This window comes from Macrobrachium rosenbergii, chromosome 41 (assembly GCF_040412425.1).
Source record: "Macrobrachium rosenbergii isolate ZJJX-2024 chromosome 41, ASM4041242v1, whole genome shotgun sequence".
NCBI lineage: Eukaryota > Metazoa > Arthropoda > Malacostraca > Decapoda > Palaemonidae > Macrobrachium > Macrobrachium rosenbergii.
The window spans coordinates 43,935,206-43,956,755 of NC_089781.1; the positions used below are offsets into that span (position 1 = coordinate 43,935,206).

At 35.9% G+C, this 21,550-nt stretch overlaps 1 protein-coding gene across 2 annotated transcripts in view; it reads left to right on the forward strand.

Annotated features, from left to right (window-relative positions):
- Ptp69D (Protein tyrosine phosphatase 69D) overlaps positions 1 to 21,550 on the forward strand; it is a 752,166-nt gene that overhangs the window by 613,874 nt on the left and 116,742 nt on the right. For both annotated transcript variants that reach the window (XR_010849719.1, XM_067084316.1), the window contains exons 20-21: positions 15,104 to 15,253; positions 15,375 to 15,545. Coding sequence is in view for 1 of the 2 variants with exons in the window: in XM_067084316.1 (XP_066940417.1) it covers positions 15,104 to 15,253; positions 15,375 to 15,545 (321 nt within the window). In the remaining variant the exon portion in view is untranslated. The remainder of the gene's footprint in view (positions 1 to 15,103; positions 15,254 to 15,374; positions 15,546 to 21,550) is intronic.

The window sequence follows — 21,550 nt, forward strand, 5'->3', positions numbered from 1 at the left end:
TAAATGGGAAGTTATGAATGGAATTGGCCTGTGTGCATTTGGCACAGTCCAAAGTTGGAGAACAATTTGCATTCAGAGTAAGGTTTTCTTATGTGAGGTTAGATGCTTGAGGAGTTTCTACCCTTAGTTTAATACTTAGTGCACTTTTAGAAGAGTTGCCCAATGCTGGTTTCAGACCGTCCTGTGCTCTTAGCAGGGACTTTCTCATCCTGAAGTGAAACTTATTATATTACGTGCTCTGATTAACCCACTACCCAATAATTTTTACAAACATTAAGAATGATTTCACTTGCCAGTGCTGATTATTTTTAGTGTTTTATTGTTTCAGTTTATTGTTTTTCCAGTGAACTTATCTTTTTTCTGTTATTTCCTGAATGAAGATCTGTTACATCTTCATTCGAATTAATACCTTAATATTCTGAGAAGCTTGAATTTAAAAGTCACTGGCCCCTTTTATACAGTTTAGTTTTAAATATCATGGTTCATCTTTGAAACAATTTCTGAATATAGTAATAATAATTTCAAATTTTTATAAATGCAAGAAATTTTTTCATTTTAAGATAAGGCATTTATTTCCATGCATTCTGGTTGATTCCTCAATGATTAAGACTTCAGTGCATTGTTTATGTCTGATGGTTATTTTCTAACCTCTTCAGATTTTGCAATTCTGTGTTGATATCTGTACAGTATCCTCTGTCAAATCAGCATCCTCCAGTTCATGTTCTTTCTCTTCATCCGGAAGAAACTGTTAGCATTTTACTGTTTCCAAATTGATCAAATCTTTTTATTCTATTTATTCTGCTTTGTCGTCAAATTATGTTTGACAATGTTGAACAAACATGAATATGATTTCTCTGCTTTTAGAGATGCCACAGGAATGTGTTCTGAACCAAATGCCATTTATAACTATTGACCTCCTTCTCTTCTATAAGGGTTTACTATCCTCTTCTGCAGTTGCTTTGCCAGAATTTGGAGCCTCTTGTTATTTCAAAATCCTCTGAAGTTAGCCTCTATCAGAGAATGCATAGACGTTGATCAGGAAATTCATTGGACTAAGGTATTTTGAATGGTTCTGGGGTGACTGACAGCAGTTGATATCTGTTGTTTTTGATCTTTGACAGTCTTGTACAGGGCTGCCAATTGGCATACACAACTAGCATGTAGCTTAATGTGATTGTAAAAAAGTATTCTCTTGGGCATCTGTTTGACCTGGAATGTATTGCTTTCTGCTTTTTATTTTCAACTTGGCATTGTTCAATTTTCAGTATAACCTTTTTTTATATTTTAAATCATTGGCTCCTTCATCATTCACAAAAAATGTTAAGCCTTTCATTTGTAAGGTAAACAAATGGGGTGTGAAGTTTGTAATTCCATTTCCCATCGAAAAACTGATCCCAGTTATTTTTTGAATGTTAAATCAGGAGCATACAACTCATTAATGTTTAGTTGTAAATTCTAAAAGATGTATCGCCTTTCTGTTTTGAAATTTTTAAGATTTGTGAATTGTCAAGTTACACATTTTTTAAATGCAATTTAAGAGTATCATGTCAGTTTGAAATTTAAGCAGTAATTAGTTTCAGTCATTTACTTCATAGTAATGGAGGTCATAATGATTTAATAACTTTTTGTCACAGCATAAGTTTTGTGAAGGTCTAACAATGTGACTTTGTGGTCCTGTTAAATGAGTGTACTATATAAGGGTAAAGGTGCCTTATATATTTTTGTGATGATATATTTTATTTTGACTAGGTTTTTACAGTATGATTTTCTATCCAGAAGTATTTTAAATTTTATATTAGAAGTATTTTCTCATTTGAGTGTACTTTACATGTAATGTTACATTGATTTCAAACCCTTTTTTATATTTTATGCTTGTTTAAAATTAATAAATGCAGTTTACATCATTGGTATAGTTGATATTTTCATTGTCTGATTGCAGTTCAAACAGTACCCTGACTAATAATTAAATTGTTAAGAAGTTATTGAGAACATGTTAACTTGTCGTTTTAGGAATAATTTAGTGTTTTGTTTCATGTTGGTACTGTTGTGATACTAAATTGATTTGTTACAGCCTCTTGGTTGTTCCTGTTGATTTGTTACATTGTTTTACTGCAAATTCAGTCTTTTAAATATGCTAAGTAATGATATAAAAATTCTGATATAACAATAGTTTTGTTACATTACTATGAGTGGTTGGTAGTTAGAACTAGAGGATATTTCATGTGGGGTTCAGGTACCAGTTTTAGTTACTCATGAGGCATGTCTGAGGGTAAAAACTGAAATCATGATTGTACTTAATGGAGTAATCCAGTAAGTGTACAGTACATAGTGGTTTCTGAAATATGTGCATATGATGCTTTACTGTTGAATCATGTAAGGATGGCTTCTCTGTTTCTAGAATAGTTGACCTGTCATTTCCTGTACAGTATATTTCTCCCACTTCCTTGAACATTTAATGTATAATAGTTTGCCTCATAAAAAGATTGCATATCAAAATATGGTCTTTAGGTCAATGGTGTAGTTGCTGCAAAGCAGCCTGGTTGTGCTAGTCTACCACAAGTTGTTTGCTGCCCAGTTGTTTTGGGTAAGCCAATCTGTTGTCTCTCCTTGTAGATTTCCAAGAGAGTTCCCCCCAGTGGCCCACTCTTCTTGTACAACTACACATTTGCAGGTACCATCAAGCAGTACAATCACTTCAGCTTCACAGGTGGAGGTTATCCAGCATTTCTTGCACAAGTAAGGCTTTTCTTGAAGAACACTGAAAGAAATGTCTAGCTTTCTTTGCCCCTCATCAGGATTGTCTTATCAAGGAAAGTGAGCCATGTTTTGCAATTGGTGTTGTAGACAGGGTCACTCTCTAGCCATTTTCTCTCCAGCATGTAGCAGACTTGCTTGGTTTTCTTCCCATCAGCGACTGTTGATCTCTGCAATTAAAGGTTATATGGCTGCCTTTGCCCAGGTCTTCCAATTATGGGAAGTATACCTTTCCACTACTTCAGAAATATCTTAGCTGATGAAGCCTTTGGGCCCTTGCATTGGCAAAGAGAGTAGGGGAGATCATGGCCTGTCTTACCTCGTTTAGCATATTAAAGAGTGGAGATCAGTGTCCTTATTGTTCTGGAGTTTGTGGCTAAGACTCAAAATCTTTCAATTTCAGACCCAAGGTTTGAAAGCTGCTTACCTGTGGTACTCCCTCCTCAGAGGAATTCTGAGTTCTTCAGGATTTAACAATGTAGTGCCTCCCATTAGCATTAGTTGGGGGTGTTGCCTCCTTACAAGAATGTCAGGGCAACCAGGAATTGCCAGAGAGGTACATTCATACCTCTGATCAGCTTATTAGGGCACTTACCAGACACCAGGACATTCACCATCTTTTCTGGCAGTACTCCTTCCAAATTATTGAATTTCCAGATATGAAATGTGATAAGTTCGTGAACCCTTAGGAACAAATACCAAATTTTTAAAGTAATTTGTATTTTTCCTAGGTCTACAAACCTGAACCTTTCAGATTAGAGGAAACCTCCTGTCTCCTCACTTCTACCGATTGTGCATAGCTTGTGATGAAAGTCCAGTGGGGAAAGTCAAGTGAAGGGGCATATCCTTCCCCCCACTTTTGTGGATATTTCCCTTGTTAGTTAGTACACAGGCCGGGTCCATTGCATGCATGTGTTGTGGGGGTATTTCATCAGAAATTCCCTCTGTGTTTGGTTATAAGGACTGTGTTTGGAACTCAGTCAGAGTTTGGTTTGTGACATCTTCACTTTCTTCATGGCTGTGTAACAAGACTGTTTTTGGAAGATCAGACCAATATTCTGCAGGATTTCAGACAAACTCCATAGTGGTTTTTCTTGTATTTCGTATAAAAGACTTTATACAAAAGGAATACAAATGGTCTGTACAGGATGATCTCCCATGTCGATCTAATATCTAAGCTTTCACACTTTTACATAGCAAGACCAAGATTCACACACACGAACAAACATATGACCTCGTTCCAAGGACTTCCCACGTCTACGTGACTTTGCCTCCAGCTCTGATCAAAAAGAGAACGCTGAGTCTATGCAAACGCATGCTAATATATGATGACGCACTGTCTTTAAACACTACACAAGTACTAACTGATGACGTTTGCGTCTAGGCAGATCAACTGGGAGTTTCACAATAGCATACCTTTCATGTGCAAGAGAGATATATATATTATCTAGATTTACTAAGAATCTATATTTGCTTTATTTTGTCATAAATGAAATATGACATTTGCTCGGCCACGTAAAACACTATAGGAACGAAATCTTCAATACAGCCATTCACTAACTAAGCATAACTCTTCAGAAAGCAAAAGAAAATATACGCTTTCAAAAATTATTATACTCAAAATGTGAAATGTGAATGAAGATACATAGTAAATACTGAAGACAGCAAATACTGAAACATGTTTCACATTTGTGAACACAAGGCTTACTAAAATGTAGCAAAGTAAGTTATACAATTCCAAAATTGATTATATTGATAATGCTAAATGATTAACATATACATAAATCATATATAGAAATTGCAAATTGGATAAAACCAACAAGATAATGCAATACGTATAAATCAGATATGATAATGCAATTCAGAAATAATAATGCAATTCGTATACGAAGTAAAACATTTGTGCACAGATTATATGAATACACTTGCAATGATGGAGATTGAAATCAATGCTTAAAAAATGTACTCAGAAAGTAATAACCATATGGTAGATAAAACAAATAGCTATCTGATAGATTAATCAGGATGGATATCCAGATTATTAAATGCAAAATGCTACTACACGAAACAGATACATACATATGTAATATAGGTTATTAAAGAAATAAATGTAGATAAATGATATCACCAGAAATGTTCAGCTCTTCCTCACATATATTACCACCAAAAATAGAACCTGTTCAGTCTTTCTCTGTGTATTCGAGCTTTAATGAAAAAATGGCCAGTAATTCCATTATTGTACGCGAAACATATAATTGCGCCAGTCCAATGGTGACGTTTGAGTATCAGCAGATTTCGCAATGGTCTCCTTCATCTCTCGTGCTTTTTTCCAAAACATTACGCTGACGAATACGCCTACGGCTCCCAGCAACATACCAACGGCAATTAATGTGTAGAGGAGAAGAAAATCATGGTGATCAGAAGAATGGCTCGCAGGAGACAGCAAGTCTAATGATGCAATAGCATTTTCGACGGGCCTGCTGTAGGGAATTGTTAGACCTTGCAGCCTAGTGTTTCCCCACGATGTGTTGATGAAGAAATTACGCCCACGGATGATTGTGAACACAGCTCGGATGAATAGTGACGACGTTGTTGCAATGCAGCCATCATTAACGACGAACATGTGACCTGTTGTCCTAGTACCATCTGGGCAAGTGACGATGTATGGTTCTGCAGAGAAGACGAATGACGTCCCGTTTACGAGCCTGTGACGAAAGTGATTGTCATGATACCTTACTAAACCAATCAAACAATGTTCACGTGTATGGGGAGAGGTTCTGTTAAGTACTAAGTCCAATTTGCATGAATCCAAGGACGTATCAGATACATTCAAGAACTCAAACAAATCGATCCTGCACACTACATTATTCATAACATCATAGCAATCATTTAACAGTGCTTGGTCTCGGACTACCGTAAAAGTTTCCTTATTGGCGGGAACCAATACTAGAGCTGACAGATTATTAATAATAGGTGTCGAGACGTTAGCTACATACGTGGGAAAAGGCGAAATCTTATACGCTTTCCACGCACCTGACGGGTTGAAAGGAATGTCGATTACGATCTTATCAAGGTCAACTTTAACTGTGATCAAGCTGTAATAAAATTCAACTTTATGAAAATCTACTACTGGACCATAGCGCATCTTATCATGAGCGTTATTGATAATTTGAGTAAGATCTTTAATCGGTAACAAATGAGGAGACAACACGCCTTTAGCAGCAAGTGTTATAGCTTCTACGTAATCTTTTGATTTTTCGATAAAGCTTGAAACTCTCGAGTATACATGATCAATTTTAGCATGATAATACATCAAAGTTGCTAACAAAACTTGAGTGTCATGAACCTGATTGAAACGTCGTGACTGTTCATTTACTTTACTGATTACGCTGTTCAAAGCTTGAATTTGTTTGTTTAGTTCTTCTGTTAATACCTCTTGTTGATGTTCCAGATTTTCGATTTTAACCCCGTGATCACGAAGTTTCAAACGATTTGAAATTCCTAACCCAAGACCAGCTACGGAACCAACCAAATTTAATGCCGCTAGAACAAGTGGGTTACGCCTTTCTGTAACGTCATGAGGTATTGACCACATTAGCAAATCACGAGCCAAGATTTCAGCTTCGCACGTTTTATTCCTTAATTCCCAGAAAAGCATATTAATTGTGTCACTGACTTGATTAGACGACGTTGGACCATTGCTAGCTAAGAATGATTTATGCAAGTCTGCAAGGGATTGAGCAAAAAGAGTCAATTCTGATCTCAAAGTTATTACTTCATTTTCGCTAGTAAAAATGGCGTTCATATTGACTTCTAAAACTATGTTACTGCCAGTTAGAAAGAAATTATTCATTTCCTCTACTATAGAACCATGATGTAAAGTTATTTCAGAACTCTTCCCAGCTACGATAAACATTGATAGGAATAGTGCATGGTATAATTTGACAAGCTTCATGTTGGAGCCTGCAAAAAAAAAATAACTTGTAAATAATGTAAAAAAAAACATTGCACCATTCAAATGATGTAAAAACAATATTTCACACAACAAATAATTTTTTCAAAACAAACCTTCGTCTTAAGCTCTCACATGAGAGATAGATACTGTTCGAACATCCGTTGGATCGGACTGATTCCGAATTTTAAGTCGGTTACCTATTAAAACTTCTATAACTATGAAAGGACCTTCAAACTTAGGCAATAATTTCCAATTTAGCCCTTTTCTAACATAGACCTGTACATATACTATATCTCCTTCTTGGTAAGACTTTGTGACCTTAGCTTTTTTATCATGTGCATTCTTCATTAACATTTGAGCCTGTAAGAGGTTTTGATAAAGTGTTTGAAATCTACTCCGGCTCACATCTGTTATATCCTTCAATGGATCTGATAAACTAGATGTCGGGGTCAAGATATGAAAAGGTGACCTAGCAGGTATCCCGTAAACAGCTTCATGGGGAGACATACGGATTGAAGTATGATAATTGTTATTTAGGGTACTGGACACAGTGGGCATTGCAATATCCCAGTTTGGGTCCATACCGCCTATGTTTACACGCAGTATGTCTAGCACCTTTCTATTAACCCGTTCTACCAAACCATTAGATTCAGGATGGTAGATCATCGTATTGATTTTCTTTATTTGGAGAATTTCGCACAATGAGTTAAGGAAGTGATTATTGAATTCTCCACCTGAGTCAGAGATTATTATATTTGGAATTCCATGTCTGCATATATAGCACTCTTAAAACTTCCTAGCACACTCAATGGCTGTTTTACTTTTTAGTGGTATTAGTTCAGTATACCGTGTAAGGGCGTCTATTATAACCAAGAGGTTTTTATTCCCCCGGTCTGTCTCGTAAAAACCTGTCAATATATCAAGGTGTACCCTTTCAAAAGGTTTGCTAGGCACGGGATAAGTTCCGAGACCTACAGGATTCTTAGTATGGCCCTTGTGATGGAAACATATATCACAGTTTTTAATATATGTCCTAATATCTTTTAACATAGTAGACCAGTAAAATAATGACTTGGCCTTTTGAGAGGTTATTTCGAACCCAGGATGACCATGCAGAGGATGGTTGTGAAGCCATTTCAGAACGATTGGGATTAATGTGATAGGTACAACCACCTGGTCGTTAGTTAACTGTGTTGAACTCCTGGTTCTCCTAGCCACGGATCGGCATAGAATGTTATCCTTAATCAAGAAATATTGATGAGTATATTTCACATATTCCTTATCATCTGGATTCCTATTTAATGCATCTATTATTACTCTTAATTTCTGATCTTTCATTTGTTCTTGTCGTACTGAATCTAGATTCCACTCTATATCTGTAATATTCTCTGTTGTTTGGGCTAAAGATTGACCATTTTCGATAGCAATTTTCATAGCTTGCGAAGGAATTGGAATTTCTTCTAGATCAGCGAAAGGTATTGATTGAGTTGGTACTGGGTTACGAGATAACGCATCTGCGATTACGTTTGCTTTACCGGGTAAGTATCCAATTTTAGCTCTGAAGTCCTGGATAATCATATGCCACCGAGTTCTTTTAGGACTATGATTGAAACCTTTAAAAAAGTCAGTAAGGGGTTTATGATCAGTTAGAACCTTGACACTATACCCATAGATTATATACTTAAAATGTACCAACGAGTTAGCGATCGCTAAACATTCCTTATCTATTACTGCATATTTCTTCTCTGACATTTTTAATTTGCAAGAATAAAAAGCAATGGGGGAAAAACTTATTGTCATGCCACTGGAGTAACACACCTCCTACTCCTTGATCTGATGCGTCGGTTGCAATAATAAACTCTTTAGTAAAATCGGGAAATTTTAAGATAGGAGCAGAACTAATTTTCTCTTTCAATGTGTCAGAGGCGATTTGATGTTGGGATTCCCATTTAAAAGTTACGTCCTTCCTTATGAGATCAGTTAAAGGAGCTGCTATTACTGAAGTCTCGGATAAACCGACGATAATAACCCGAAACCCCGAGGAATTGCTGTATGGCTTTAACATTAGTAGGAACGGGAAATTTACTAATAGCAGAGATTTTATCATGGACTACTTTAAGACCTTGCCGAGATACCATGAAACCCAAATAGACTAATTCGTCTTTAAAAAACTCACATTTAGAAATCTTTACCTTTAAATGATGTTCTCTTAACCTCCTCTAAAGTATTGGAGAATATGACTAAATCGTCCATATAAGCATGGAGAATATTTCCTAGTAAATCTCCGAACACTATATTGATCATTCTAGTGAACGTAATAGGAGCACAACGTAGCCCAAATGGCATACGTAGGAATTCATAGTGACCTCTAGCTGTACTAAAAGCAGTGTACTGTGTGCTGTCCTTAGCTAAGGGTATCTGGTGAAAGCCTTTAAGTAAGTCCAAGGAAGTAACAAATTTATTCTGTCCTAATAGGGATAAACTATCATCTGTGCAAGGTACTGGGAAACGATCAGGGATAGTTTGGTCGTTGAGCTTGCGAAAGTCAACACAAATCCTCCAGTTTTATCCTTTTTTGGTACTACTATCAAGGGAAAATTATAAGGGCTGTTAGATTTCTTAATAACCCCCCTCTTTTAACATTTTATCTACCTCAACATTGATTTCATTCAGAAATTTGGCCGGTAGATGATATGAAGGTACGTAAATGACCTGGTCTTTATCCTTTAAACGAATTTGATGTTCGATGACTTCCGTTTTGCCTAAAGCTCCAGTACTAGTAGAAAAAACATCACTATATTTGGATAAAAGTTAAAAAAATTTCTTGCTTATATCCCTATCTAAGATGTCTGCTTTGATTTTGCCTTTAATTACTTTTAAAAGAGATTCATCTGTTGCTGATTCAGTGGAGTTAATTTCAGCAACTGTAAGGATTCGATGTTTATATGCTTCGATATTGACAATATGTTGATTTTCATGTATTGTTAAAGCAGCATTTAAGTGATTAAAAACTTCAATGTTAACCTGATGATCAGACTTTACTGTGTATAATGCTTGCATGACTGAAAGCCCATTGATTTTTAAAGTATCAGGAAGAATTAAAACCTCTGAGCCTGGCAATTTTCTTTTAACCTTGACCGTGAGATATGATGGCTTGTTTGGCTCAATGGTTTGTGCAAATGCAGCAAGGACGGGTACCTGAGAGTTATGTTGGGTTGTTATGACAATATCATCGCTTATGAGACAAGTGACTGGCTCTTCGATATACGTTATCTTCTTACTCTATGTCTCCTTTTGATCCAAAACGGATTTCAATGTGTGTGAAGACCGATAGAATTTCCCTTTTATAAACACTCCGTGTTTTGTGGATGTCAAAATTACGTTATGTAATGACATTGATGGATAACCCATAATAACTACTGGGTACATATTAATATTTCCAATAATGATAAAGGTATCCGTGAAAGTACGTTGCCCCAACCTGTATTGTATTTGAGATGTACCAATTACATCAAATTCGTTATTGCCTATTCCTGACAAACGAACATTGGAGCGTTCGATGGGAAATCTTGAAAGTAAAAGGTGATGGGTATGTAAATCCATTATATTACGTGGACTGCCTGAATCAAAAAACAAGGTGAAATGCTTGTGTTCTAAGCTAACTGTATGCAAAGTGGGTCTAACTTCTTCTGAGCCAATAATAGCGTGTATTTTGCAAAAATCTACGGGACCGTGCTCTGCATGTTTGGGAGACTCTACCTCGATTTCTGGAAAATTCTTCTCTTCACACATATCTTGGAGAACATTAAACTTATTATCTGATTCAAAAAGTGATGATAACCCAATATCACTCTCCTCCCCCTTTAAGCTGGCTACGTGGTGTTTGTCTGCCTGGTTGTTTGAAACTGCTGAGCCTGAAGTTGACTTTCCCGAGGAACGATTTGAATGTACTTGTTTCTGACCTACATTACTATTCTGCTTGTATTGTTTGTTCCTTCCCCCATGGTACTGTTGCTTTTTAGCGTCATTACCAGTACTTTGAATGTTTGTGTTACTGTTTAGATTCTTCTTTCTTGCATTGCAATGACTATACTTATGATTTGTACTGTTATGGATTGAACAATAGCGTGATCTACACTCATTTATCATGTGTCCTGGACGCTTGCAATTAAAGCAAATGACTGCTGATGGATTATTCGTGACTACGTTAACTTGTTGCGGTGATTAAGATGTATGACTTTTGTTTTCTTGCTTTGAAAAAGCCTGAACTAGAGAAGGATCGAGATCTGTACCCCTGGAAAAATGTTTCCGTATTTGTCTATAGATATCTAATTCTGTGCTATCTGATGTTAACTGCTCATCAAAACACTTAACCAAAGGCTCAGGTAACATCGCTGTTATAAGTGTTAAATAAAATAATCTGCAAACAGATTTGGAACTGACATGAAAATTACCATTGACCCAACTTGAGCCGTTAACCTGTCCGCGATACTCCTCAAGACGATCTCTATCAGAGCTGCTCTATCCACTATACTAAGATTAGTCATAAATGCGACTTTGATGATGTTGCGTAAAGCAAGAACTTCATCCAATGCATCCTCACTCCCATAAATGGAATGCAGATTGGTATTGAAATCATCCCAAGTGACTGTTTCCTTAAAAGATATTCCCCGTAAGTACGCACCTGCGTCACCTTTAGCGTAATCTATGAAACTCTTTGCCTCTTGCAATTGTATAGCCGGATCGGTAATGGATTTTGCCGTGAGGTGTACGTCTACAGATGAAATCCAAGACTCGACACCCTGTGGCAAAAAACCATTGACACGACCTGCGAATGGTACAATTGCTGATCTAGCATTAACTACCGTAACTACAGGATTATGTGGGGAAGCTGGGTTGGTGGTGTTGCTCCCACCTGGGTTTGGAGGATTCATTTTCCTATTTAATTTCCTAGCCGCACGCCTACTCTCTAAGTGATCCTGAAACCTATATGAATAAACACGGCCGCTACGTAACCTCATATATCTATACCAGGAATGCAAGTAAATAACAACCGAGATTCATATATCTGCTAAAAAGTAACATCACCTATGAAAAATACATCTTAAAATACAACATCAATAAGTAATAAATGCACTCTCCTGAAAAAGAACAGAGTTAACAACGTATCGAGCGTAAAAAATAAAAGAACACAAAAGAATGATAAAAAAAAATGAAGTATCAGAACTGCTACGTCTGTAAGGCAAAGGTATTAATCTACGGCGCTGCTCACCTTATATCAGCAACCTGCCACTCGAGACTCAAACCACTGGAAATGAATTGACTGACTGTTATAAATAATGGCTGTACTTTGCTTTTTATTGGATTCTGGTAAGTAGGTCGACGAAGTTCCTCTGCCGTCCGACTTCCGTCTGGGTGGATACACATCGTCGAAGGGTGTTATTGCCGAAAGATGTTGATTGTAGAGCTTCCAAAGAACATCGTAGAGTGTTGATATGCAATGTTGTGGCGCTTGAAACATGTTGCGTAGTTTGTGTAGATTTCTCTCTCTCTCTCTCTCTCTCTGCCGTGCGTTGGGGAAGATGTGTTGTGAAGGTCAGATGTTTTCCTTGCTTTTTCGTTGTTGATTGTTTTCCTTCCTCTTCCAAGACGTTTTGATGCACCGAATCGTCCGTCCGACTGTGACCATGTCGTTTATGAAGATGACAACTGTCTGTGGTTGTTTAGGCATCTCGCCGTATCGGAGCTTCCGTTCCACAAATGTAGACGCAATGTAGAGACGCTGCCAGAAATCTCTCGTATAGCCGCCAAAATTGTCATAGTGGCGTTGCCAGAGATGTCGAATGTTGCTTGTAGCTGTAGCTTGTAGCTTGTAGCTGTTAGTGGCGCTGCCCGAAAGCTCTTGTGCCTGCTGCCACCACTGTTGTGGGGGTATTTCATCAGAAATTCCCTCTGTGTTTGGTTATAAGGACTGTGTTTGGGACTCAGTCAGAGTTTGGTTTGTGACATCTTCACTTTCTTCATGGCTGTGTAACAAGACTGTTTTTGGAAGATCAGACCAATATTCTGCAGGATTTCAGACAAACTCCATAGTGGTTTTTCTTGTATTTCGTATAAAAGACTTGATACAAAAGGAATACAAATGGTCTGCACAGGATGATCTCCCATGTCGATCTAATATCTAAGCTTTCACACTTTTACATAGCAAGACCAAGATTCACACACACGAACAAACATATGACCTCGTTCCAAGGACTTCCCACGTCTACGTGACTCTTGCCTCCAGCTCTGATCAAAAAGAGAACGCTGAGTCTATGCAAACGCATGCTAATGTATGATGACGCACTGTCTTTAAACACTACACAAGTACTAACTGATGACGTTTGCGTCTAGGCAGATCAACTGGGGTTTCGCAATAGCATACCTTTCATGTGCAAGAGAGGTATATATACTCTAGATTTACTAAGAATCTATATTTGCTGTATTTTGTCATAAATGAAATATGACACATAGAAGGTACTACAGATATGAAGGGCTAAGGTTTGTATGCCTAGGAAAAATACAGATTACTTAAAAAATTTGATATATTTGTTTTGGTGCAAATAATCATCCTTTTAAAATTGCCTGAGAAGTTATTTAGGTGAGAGGAATCTTGCTGCTCTTCACAAGTTGGTCACTGGGGACTTGAAGCAAATGGGCAAGTACTTTGTTAACAAAATTTTGTCTTACTCAGTAGCTGTGTTACAGAAGAAGCCTAGAAGCACCTGCCATTTTCACATTGTCATGACTGTTGAATCCTAATTTTCCTTCTAGTACCTGTGATTTCCACATAATCAGCTAAAGTGCTTGTTTTCTATGCTGTGTGCAAATAGTACGTGCTTCTAGGGTTCTCTTGTGCCATCCTTTCTTTGTACAGTTCATAGTTTTACTAAGAAGGTACTAGCCACTTTGCTTCAAATTTCCAAGGACCAACTTCTCCACGCAGCAAGGTTCCTCCCACCTAGATAGCCTATCACAGTCGTAAAGCGATGAGTATTTTTATGAAAAAATTGTTTAAACATTTTTTTTATAAAAACTTTATTACTTAATTGCCCTCCTCCCCATGCCCCATTGCTCAAAGAGTGGCCAAGTCTGACCACTGTTAACTTGAAGGGGGACCTGGCAACCCAAATGTGCAAACAAGCAATCTGGTTTATTCTTTTGGGGCATGTCAGGAAAAGGAGCTTATATACCTAAAGGCAATCATAAAATGTTGGGTTTGTACCAAAACAAAAAATTGGTTTCTACCAAAATAATACATTTGATTTTGAAGAATTTGTAATACAACAGTGTTTGTCTTATGTTAGAGAAACTAATCGGAATTTCAAGAATAGGCTTGAAATACACAGAGTAGAGTAATTTTTCAAAAGCAGTAATAATAAATGACAGTTAGGGTATTACCATGCCACCTTCCAAATCTCAGTAACAGCTCCTGCCATGGAAGATAATCTGTTAATGAGAAGTCTTTGTCATTCATGATGACACCTGTGCCATGAGATGATCTGCCCTTTTACACATCATTGTATTTATTTTATTTGCTCAGAAGAAGGAAACAGGAGTTTCCATAAAGCTTAAGGGTTTGTTGTAAGTGTCAATAATCCATCTTCAGTGCTTCTGTTTCCTGTCTCGTATCCTGCATAATTTAAATGTGATTGTAGGATGTCAGAGTTCCTCGCTGGGTGAGCAGGTTCTGTTCTCATCTACCACTCTGTTGGTCACAAGTTTGAATCTCCGACCGGCCAGTGAAGAACAAGAGGAATTTGTTTCTGGTGATAGAAATTCATTTCTCGCTCTAATGTGGTTCGGATACCACAATAAGCCGTAGGTCCCGTTGCTAGGTAACCAATTGGTTCTTAGCCACGTAAAAATAAATCTAATCCTTCGGGCCAGCCCTAGGAGAGCTGTTAATCAGCTCAGTGGTCTGGTTAAACTAAAATATACTTTTTTTCGTAGGATGTCAGTCTTATCACAAAAGAGGCATTTGTGTACAGTAATAAAATTGCACAAAGTGCCAGTAGATCTACTACACTGCAAAGAGCTATACAACTAAGACATCAGATTGTAGTTGCAGCATGATCAAGAAGGATGTGTAAGATAATTAGCAATGACAAAGGAAGTTTAGGACAAGAAACACTTACAAAAGACTTGAAAAAACACATCTCTTAAGTAGACACACATAACGTATCAATACACTAATACTGTCCAGTTTTTGTCATATGTAGATAAATCTAGGTATGTAATGCCAAATGACAGACATTGTCCATTTTTTAAAATGATTTGGTAAAGAAGAGTTTATTGCAATATTGTAGTAGACAGTGTTTAAAGTTTACTAAATTACTGTGGATGTATTTGCAGAAACAGTATGTGTTTCTACATAGAGCACTGATGGAGTATTCCCAATTTGGAAATACTGAGTTAAGTATAGCACAGCTGAAGGAGGCTCACAGTAATCACACATACCATGATAGTCTTGAAGACTCATCTCCTTTGGAAAAGGAGTTTGAGGTGAGTTCAGTATTTTTTGTACTTATATATTTGTGCAGTACTGTGATGTTTATATGTTGTGTAGATTTACTAGTTTTTTGAGACATTGGTCATGCTTTAATAATACCTGATTTTCTTACAGCGGTTGGGTAAAGTTGTAGAAGACCGGAAGTCTTTTGCTATTGCGACAAGTGAAGAAAACAAACCTAAAAATCGTTATGATTTTGTTTTACCATATGATTCCAATCGTGTTATTTTGGCTCCCCTGCCTACAAGACCATCATCTACGTATATTAATGCCTCATTTGTCACGGTTAGTACTTTCTGCATTTTTGTAGAGTTGACTGTTATAAAAGTAAGGCACATTGTTAAGTCTTAAAAATATTTGTTTGAAAACTACAAAAAGTGAAAAGCCATAATTATCCCTTGTTTCAGTATGGTATGTGGGAAAATTTTGAACATTTTTTCTGATTCAGCTTCAAATGAGTGGTATATAGCATGATACAAGAGATATGTATACAGTGAAATCATGTTTAAGGAACAAAATTTTAAGGACCACATGGTGCAAGAGATCAGATAATAAATGAGCATCTATGGCATATTTCATTTGTTGTAACCCTCTAACGCCGAGCCTCTATTTACAAAAACGTCTCCCGTATGCCGGCGGCGTTCGGTGAGTTAGCGCCAAAGCAGAAAAAAAGTTTTTTTCAAGAAATCACAGCACGCTTAGGTTTTAAGATTAAGAGTTCATTTTTTTCTCCTTTTCTTTGTCATTGCCTGAAGTTTAGTATGCAACCATCAGAAATGAAAAAAATATCATTATCATATATAAATATTGAAATATATGACAGCGCAAAAAAATTTTTTCATATATAATTTTATACAAATCGCGCTGTGAGCAAAACAGTTAAAGCTAACGGGTTCTTTTTTTTCTTTGTATTGTACACTAAACTGCGATGATTTTGGTATGTAACAAATTGTAAAACGATCAAAGCAACACAGAGAAAATATTATCACAAAATGATGCATGAATTCGTAACGCGCGGACGTAAAAAGATGTTTTTTTTTCAAAAATTCACCATAAATCGAAATATTGTGCTAGAGACTTCCCGTTTGTTGAAAAATGAAGCTAATTGATTGAATATTACTAGACTGTAAGTGTTTTAGCTTATAATTGCAGTTTTAAACCATTTCGTCGAAAGTTAAAGTTGACCGAAGGTCAAATTTTTTCTATTTATCGTGATTTATATGAAAATATTTCAAAACTGATAAAAGCTACAACCATGTGTTATTTTCCGTTGTATTCTACATGAAATTACGCACATTTTCATATATAAAAGTATATGTAACGACTAATATAAAACGGTGCAAACATTACGACAACGTGTGAAAAGAATTTCTGAGATGTTCGGCCGAGTTACCGCGGGGACGTAAGGAAAATGGTTTTTTAAAAAATTCACCATAAATCAAAATATTGTGCTAGAGACTATTTATTGCAAAATGAAGGTAAATGATTGAATATTACTAGAATGTAAGAGTTTTAACTTACAATTGCGTTTTTCGACCATTTCGGTCGAGTTAAAGTTGACCGAAGGTTGAAATTTTGGCAGTTGTCGTGATTTATGTGAAAATATTTCAAAACTGATAAAAGCTACAACCATGAGTTATTTTCTGTTGTATTTTACATGAAATTACACACATTTTCATATATAAAATTTTATGTAACGACTAATGTAAAACGATGCAAACATTACGACAACGTCACGAAAGAATTTCTGAGATGTTCGGCAGAGTTACCGCGCGCAGACGTAAGGAAAAATTTTTTTTTTTTTTCAGAAATTCACCATAAATCGAAATATTGTGCTAGAGACTTCCAGTTTGTTTAAAAATGAAGGTTCATGATTGAATATTACTAGAATGTAAGGGTTTTAGCTTATTATTGCGTTTTTTTACCATTTCGGTCGAGTTAAAGTTGACCGAAGGTTGAAATTTTGGCAGTTATCGTGATTTATAAGGAAATATTTCAAAACTGATTAAAGCTACAACCATGAGTTATTCTCTGTTGTATTCTACATGAAATTGCACACATTTCCATATATAAAACTTTATGTAACGACTAATATAAAACGGTGCAAACATTACGATAACGTGATTTAAAGAATTTCTGGTGCGGACGTAAGGAAAAAGTTTTTTCAAAAATTCACCATAAATCGAAATATTGTGCTAGAGACTTCCAATTGGTTGCAAAATGAAGGTAAATGATTGAATATTACTAGATCGTAAGAGTTTTAGCTTATAATTGCATTTTTTGACCATTTCGGTAGAGTCAAAGTTGACCGAAGGTTGAAATTTTGGCAGTTATCGTGATTTATATGAAAATATTTACAAACTGATAAAAGCTACAACCATGGGTTGTATTTTGTTGTATTTTACATGAAATTGCGCACATTTTCATATATAAAACTTTATGTAACGGCTAATATAAAACAGTGCAAAAACTACGACAAAATGACGAAAGAATTTCTGAAATTTTCTGCCGAGTTATCGCACGGACGTAAGGAAAAAGTTTTTTCAAAAATTCACCATAAATCGAAATATTGTGCTAGAGACTTCCAATTTGTTGCAAAATGAAGGTAAATGATTGAATATTACTAGAATGTAAGAGTTTTAGCTTACAATTGTGTTTTTCGACCATTTCGGTCGAGTCAAAGTTGACCGAAGGTTGAAATTTTTTGTCATCAATGTACGGTACGTCCACTCGGCACCCAACAGACAATTTTAGTCGACGTATGATACGTCCAGTCGGCGTTTAAGGGTTAATCATTTTGCCTCCTATGAAAACTGTATGTGTAAAATACCCTGTGTTTGCATCATTAACCCAATAACTGTTTTCTACGGAAACCTGCTTCAGTGCCCCAGCTGTCAGCTAAGAGCCCGCTCAGCAAACATTCAAGTTACCAAGAATGTCAGCAAAAAGTAAAAAACACAACATGGCAACTACTCTACCTGGTGCACTATCTTTTAAATGCAGGGGGCCAACATTTCCTTTTTTTTTATCAGTTTCTGTATCTTATTCCATATATTTCAACCCATGTATGACTATTAACATATATATGCGGCCATTCCCTTTCACCACTGTCACGTATTTATACGTCTTCTCTTTCCAGCCATACTACTAATGATAATTCATCCCTTGGCTATAGGATTATAAATGTGGTGACAGTTGGTAAATAATAATCTCTTAGGACCAGCACACATGCATTTTTTCATATATGGTAGTTTATTCGTTGTATATCAAACCTACCCTTTTTTGACGTTCTGGAATTTATAAATAATAGGCTACAACAATTGGTCATTTGAATAATAATTTTTACTAATTGTCAGAATTTTCTCTGACAGGCCATGTAGTGGCATATATTCAAGTTGTTTCCAAGAGATCTTGCATATTGTAATCAGCAGAATCCTGTCTTTGGGCTAAAACTAGATTCATGGCTAAAACTAGAATCATGTTATGAATTCTACATCATCTGCAATGCATGTCTGTTATGTAAATAAAGAAGTTTTAAATAAAAGTAAACTGTATGGAATTTATAAGTTTTATATTATATATATGTGTGTATATATATGTGTGTATGTATATATATATATACATATATATATATATATTTATGTATGTATGTACTGTACAGATATATATATATATATATATATATATATATATATATATATATATATATATATATATATATATATATATATATATATATATATATATATATATAATATATATATATATATATATATATATATATATATATATATATAGTATATATATATATATATATATATATATATATATATATATATATATATATATATATATATATATATATATATATATATATATATATATATATATATATATATATATATATATATATATATATATATATATATATATATATGAATGTCTCTTCCTGTAATACCACAGTGTAATATGAATATAAGAAGGCCCATAAAACACTATTTAAATGTTGCAACCATATATTTTGGGCACTTGCTTCTGTTCCCCTGTTCACTGGTGGAATATGGACAGATGAAATGTTACAAGGGTATATATACAAAGCATATAGGTGTGGCATTAAGTCTCCGATGGTATGCTGCTGACCGTTTCCTAAGGAGGAGGAGAATAACCAATTCCCTAGTGGTTTTTGGCCTCATTAACTCCCGTTTGGCGACGATTCTGGAGGTCGCGTTTCCTGGGCCATCTTCTTCAGGAGCAGTCTGAGGATTAAAGCGTCGATGTCGTCCGATTTCCAATGCCCTCCTGACAAGTTCATATTGTTGGTTTGATTGATGATAGCAGATTCCAGCATCTTTCTTTTGTACAAACAGCTACTTTTGAAAACCAGCTCCGCCCCACTCCAGTTTATGACATGTCCTGTATTTCTGATTTGTAGGAAAATCCCCGAACTCTCCGAAGCGTAACGTACTGATCTTTTGTGCTCTGTTATTCTTTGCGAGAACGATCTACCTGTCTCCCCTACGTAAATGTCATTACAATTGCTACACGGTATCTTGTAAACTCCGGCTTCTTCCCCTTTGTTATTTAAGTATACGTTAATGAGCGAACTCCTGATGGATTTGGGATAATGGAAAATGAAGGGATTGTTAGACCTGAGTTGTTTGGCATGCTGTTCCAGGAGGAGCAGTGCGAGAGGGCCCTCCTGACGTAGGCGCTGATGGTGGAGCGCTTATACCTCTCGAGGCACTCGCTCGCCTCATTCATACACATTCCCAGGTCCGTGCGCTTTGTATAGACCCTTGTAGAGAAAGAGGCCTCTCTCTGTTCCACAAGGACGTCAAGGAAGGGGAAGCAACGGTTTTAGCTATATTCGATTGTGAAATTGAGGCTGCTGTGGTTGTGGAAAGCACGCCTCAGTTTCTCGATCTCTTCTTACTAATTGGCGCTGACAAAGGCATCGTCGATGTAGCGCATGTGCATCCTTAGCTGGTGTATGTTTTTGAATACCCTTTGTTCCACAGTGCCCATATAGAAATTGGCAAAGAGGACTGTTTAAAAGAGGGTCTACTCCCTTAATAATAATAACAATAATAATAATAGTAATAATGATAATAATAATGATAATAGTAATAATAATAATAATAATAATAATAATAATAATAATAATAATAATAATAATAATAATAATAATAAAAGCATAACTGTAATTACAAAATTCGTCTTTCCCTCATCTTTTGGAAGACGCTCGAAGGCAAAAAGCTGCCAGACATGTCGAGTTAACATGACAAGAAGGGGAAGTGTTGCTGATTAGCAGGTCAAAGGTTTCTCTCTCTCTCGCTCTCTCTCTTTGTCCATAATAATTCATAAAAATTTCACTCTCTTAAGTAAGAACAACTGTTATCTCTCTCTCTCTCTCTCTCTCTCTCTCTCGTTCGTAGTTAGCGCAACTTACTTATTACTGTTTCTCTGTATGTCTTTAACTGTACAGTAGATAATTTTAAATTGATCTAATTTTACCTGTACCATTCACAAACTGTAAATGCGCCGTTCTAAAACATAGAGACATAAAGCATTTCGGAACAAAGGGAGACAGAATAAAGAATTTTTAAAAAGATCGGTGGAATGGTGGGAGAGAGAAATAGGATACTAATCTTCACACACACCTATATTTTTACATCATTTTAAAGGTAATGTATTAAGTTAACTTTTAAATGAAATTACAGTAACTTTAATTTGATTTAAAAGTTAAATACTGAATATCCATCTTTTGATACCTAACATAAGAATAACTCTCTCTCTCTCTCTCTCTCTCTCTCTCTCTCTCTCTCTCTCTCTCTCTCTCTCTGATAATAATTCATAAATAATTTAACTTGATATATCAAGTAAAGACTCTCTCTCTCTCTCTCTCTCTCTCTCTCTCTCTCTCTCTCTCTCTCTCTATGTTATTCTCTGTCTCCATAATAATTGATAGGATAGATAATTTCACTTAAGTAAGGACAACTCTTATTTCTCTTTCTCTCTCGCTCATAGTTAGCGCTCACCCATTTTTACAACTTATTTCTCTGTACGTCTTTACGTGTACAGTAGATGGTTTAAATGGATCTAATTTTACCTGTACCGTCTACAAAGTGTAAATGCATAGAGACATAATAACTAAGAGTTGTATTAGTCAAAATAAAAAACACTTTGTTCATGAAAAAGCATTTGAGAACAAAGAGACGTAGAATAAAGATTTATTAACCCTTTAACGCCGAAGCCCTATTTACAAAAACGTCTCCCGTATGCCAGCGGCG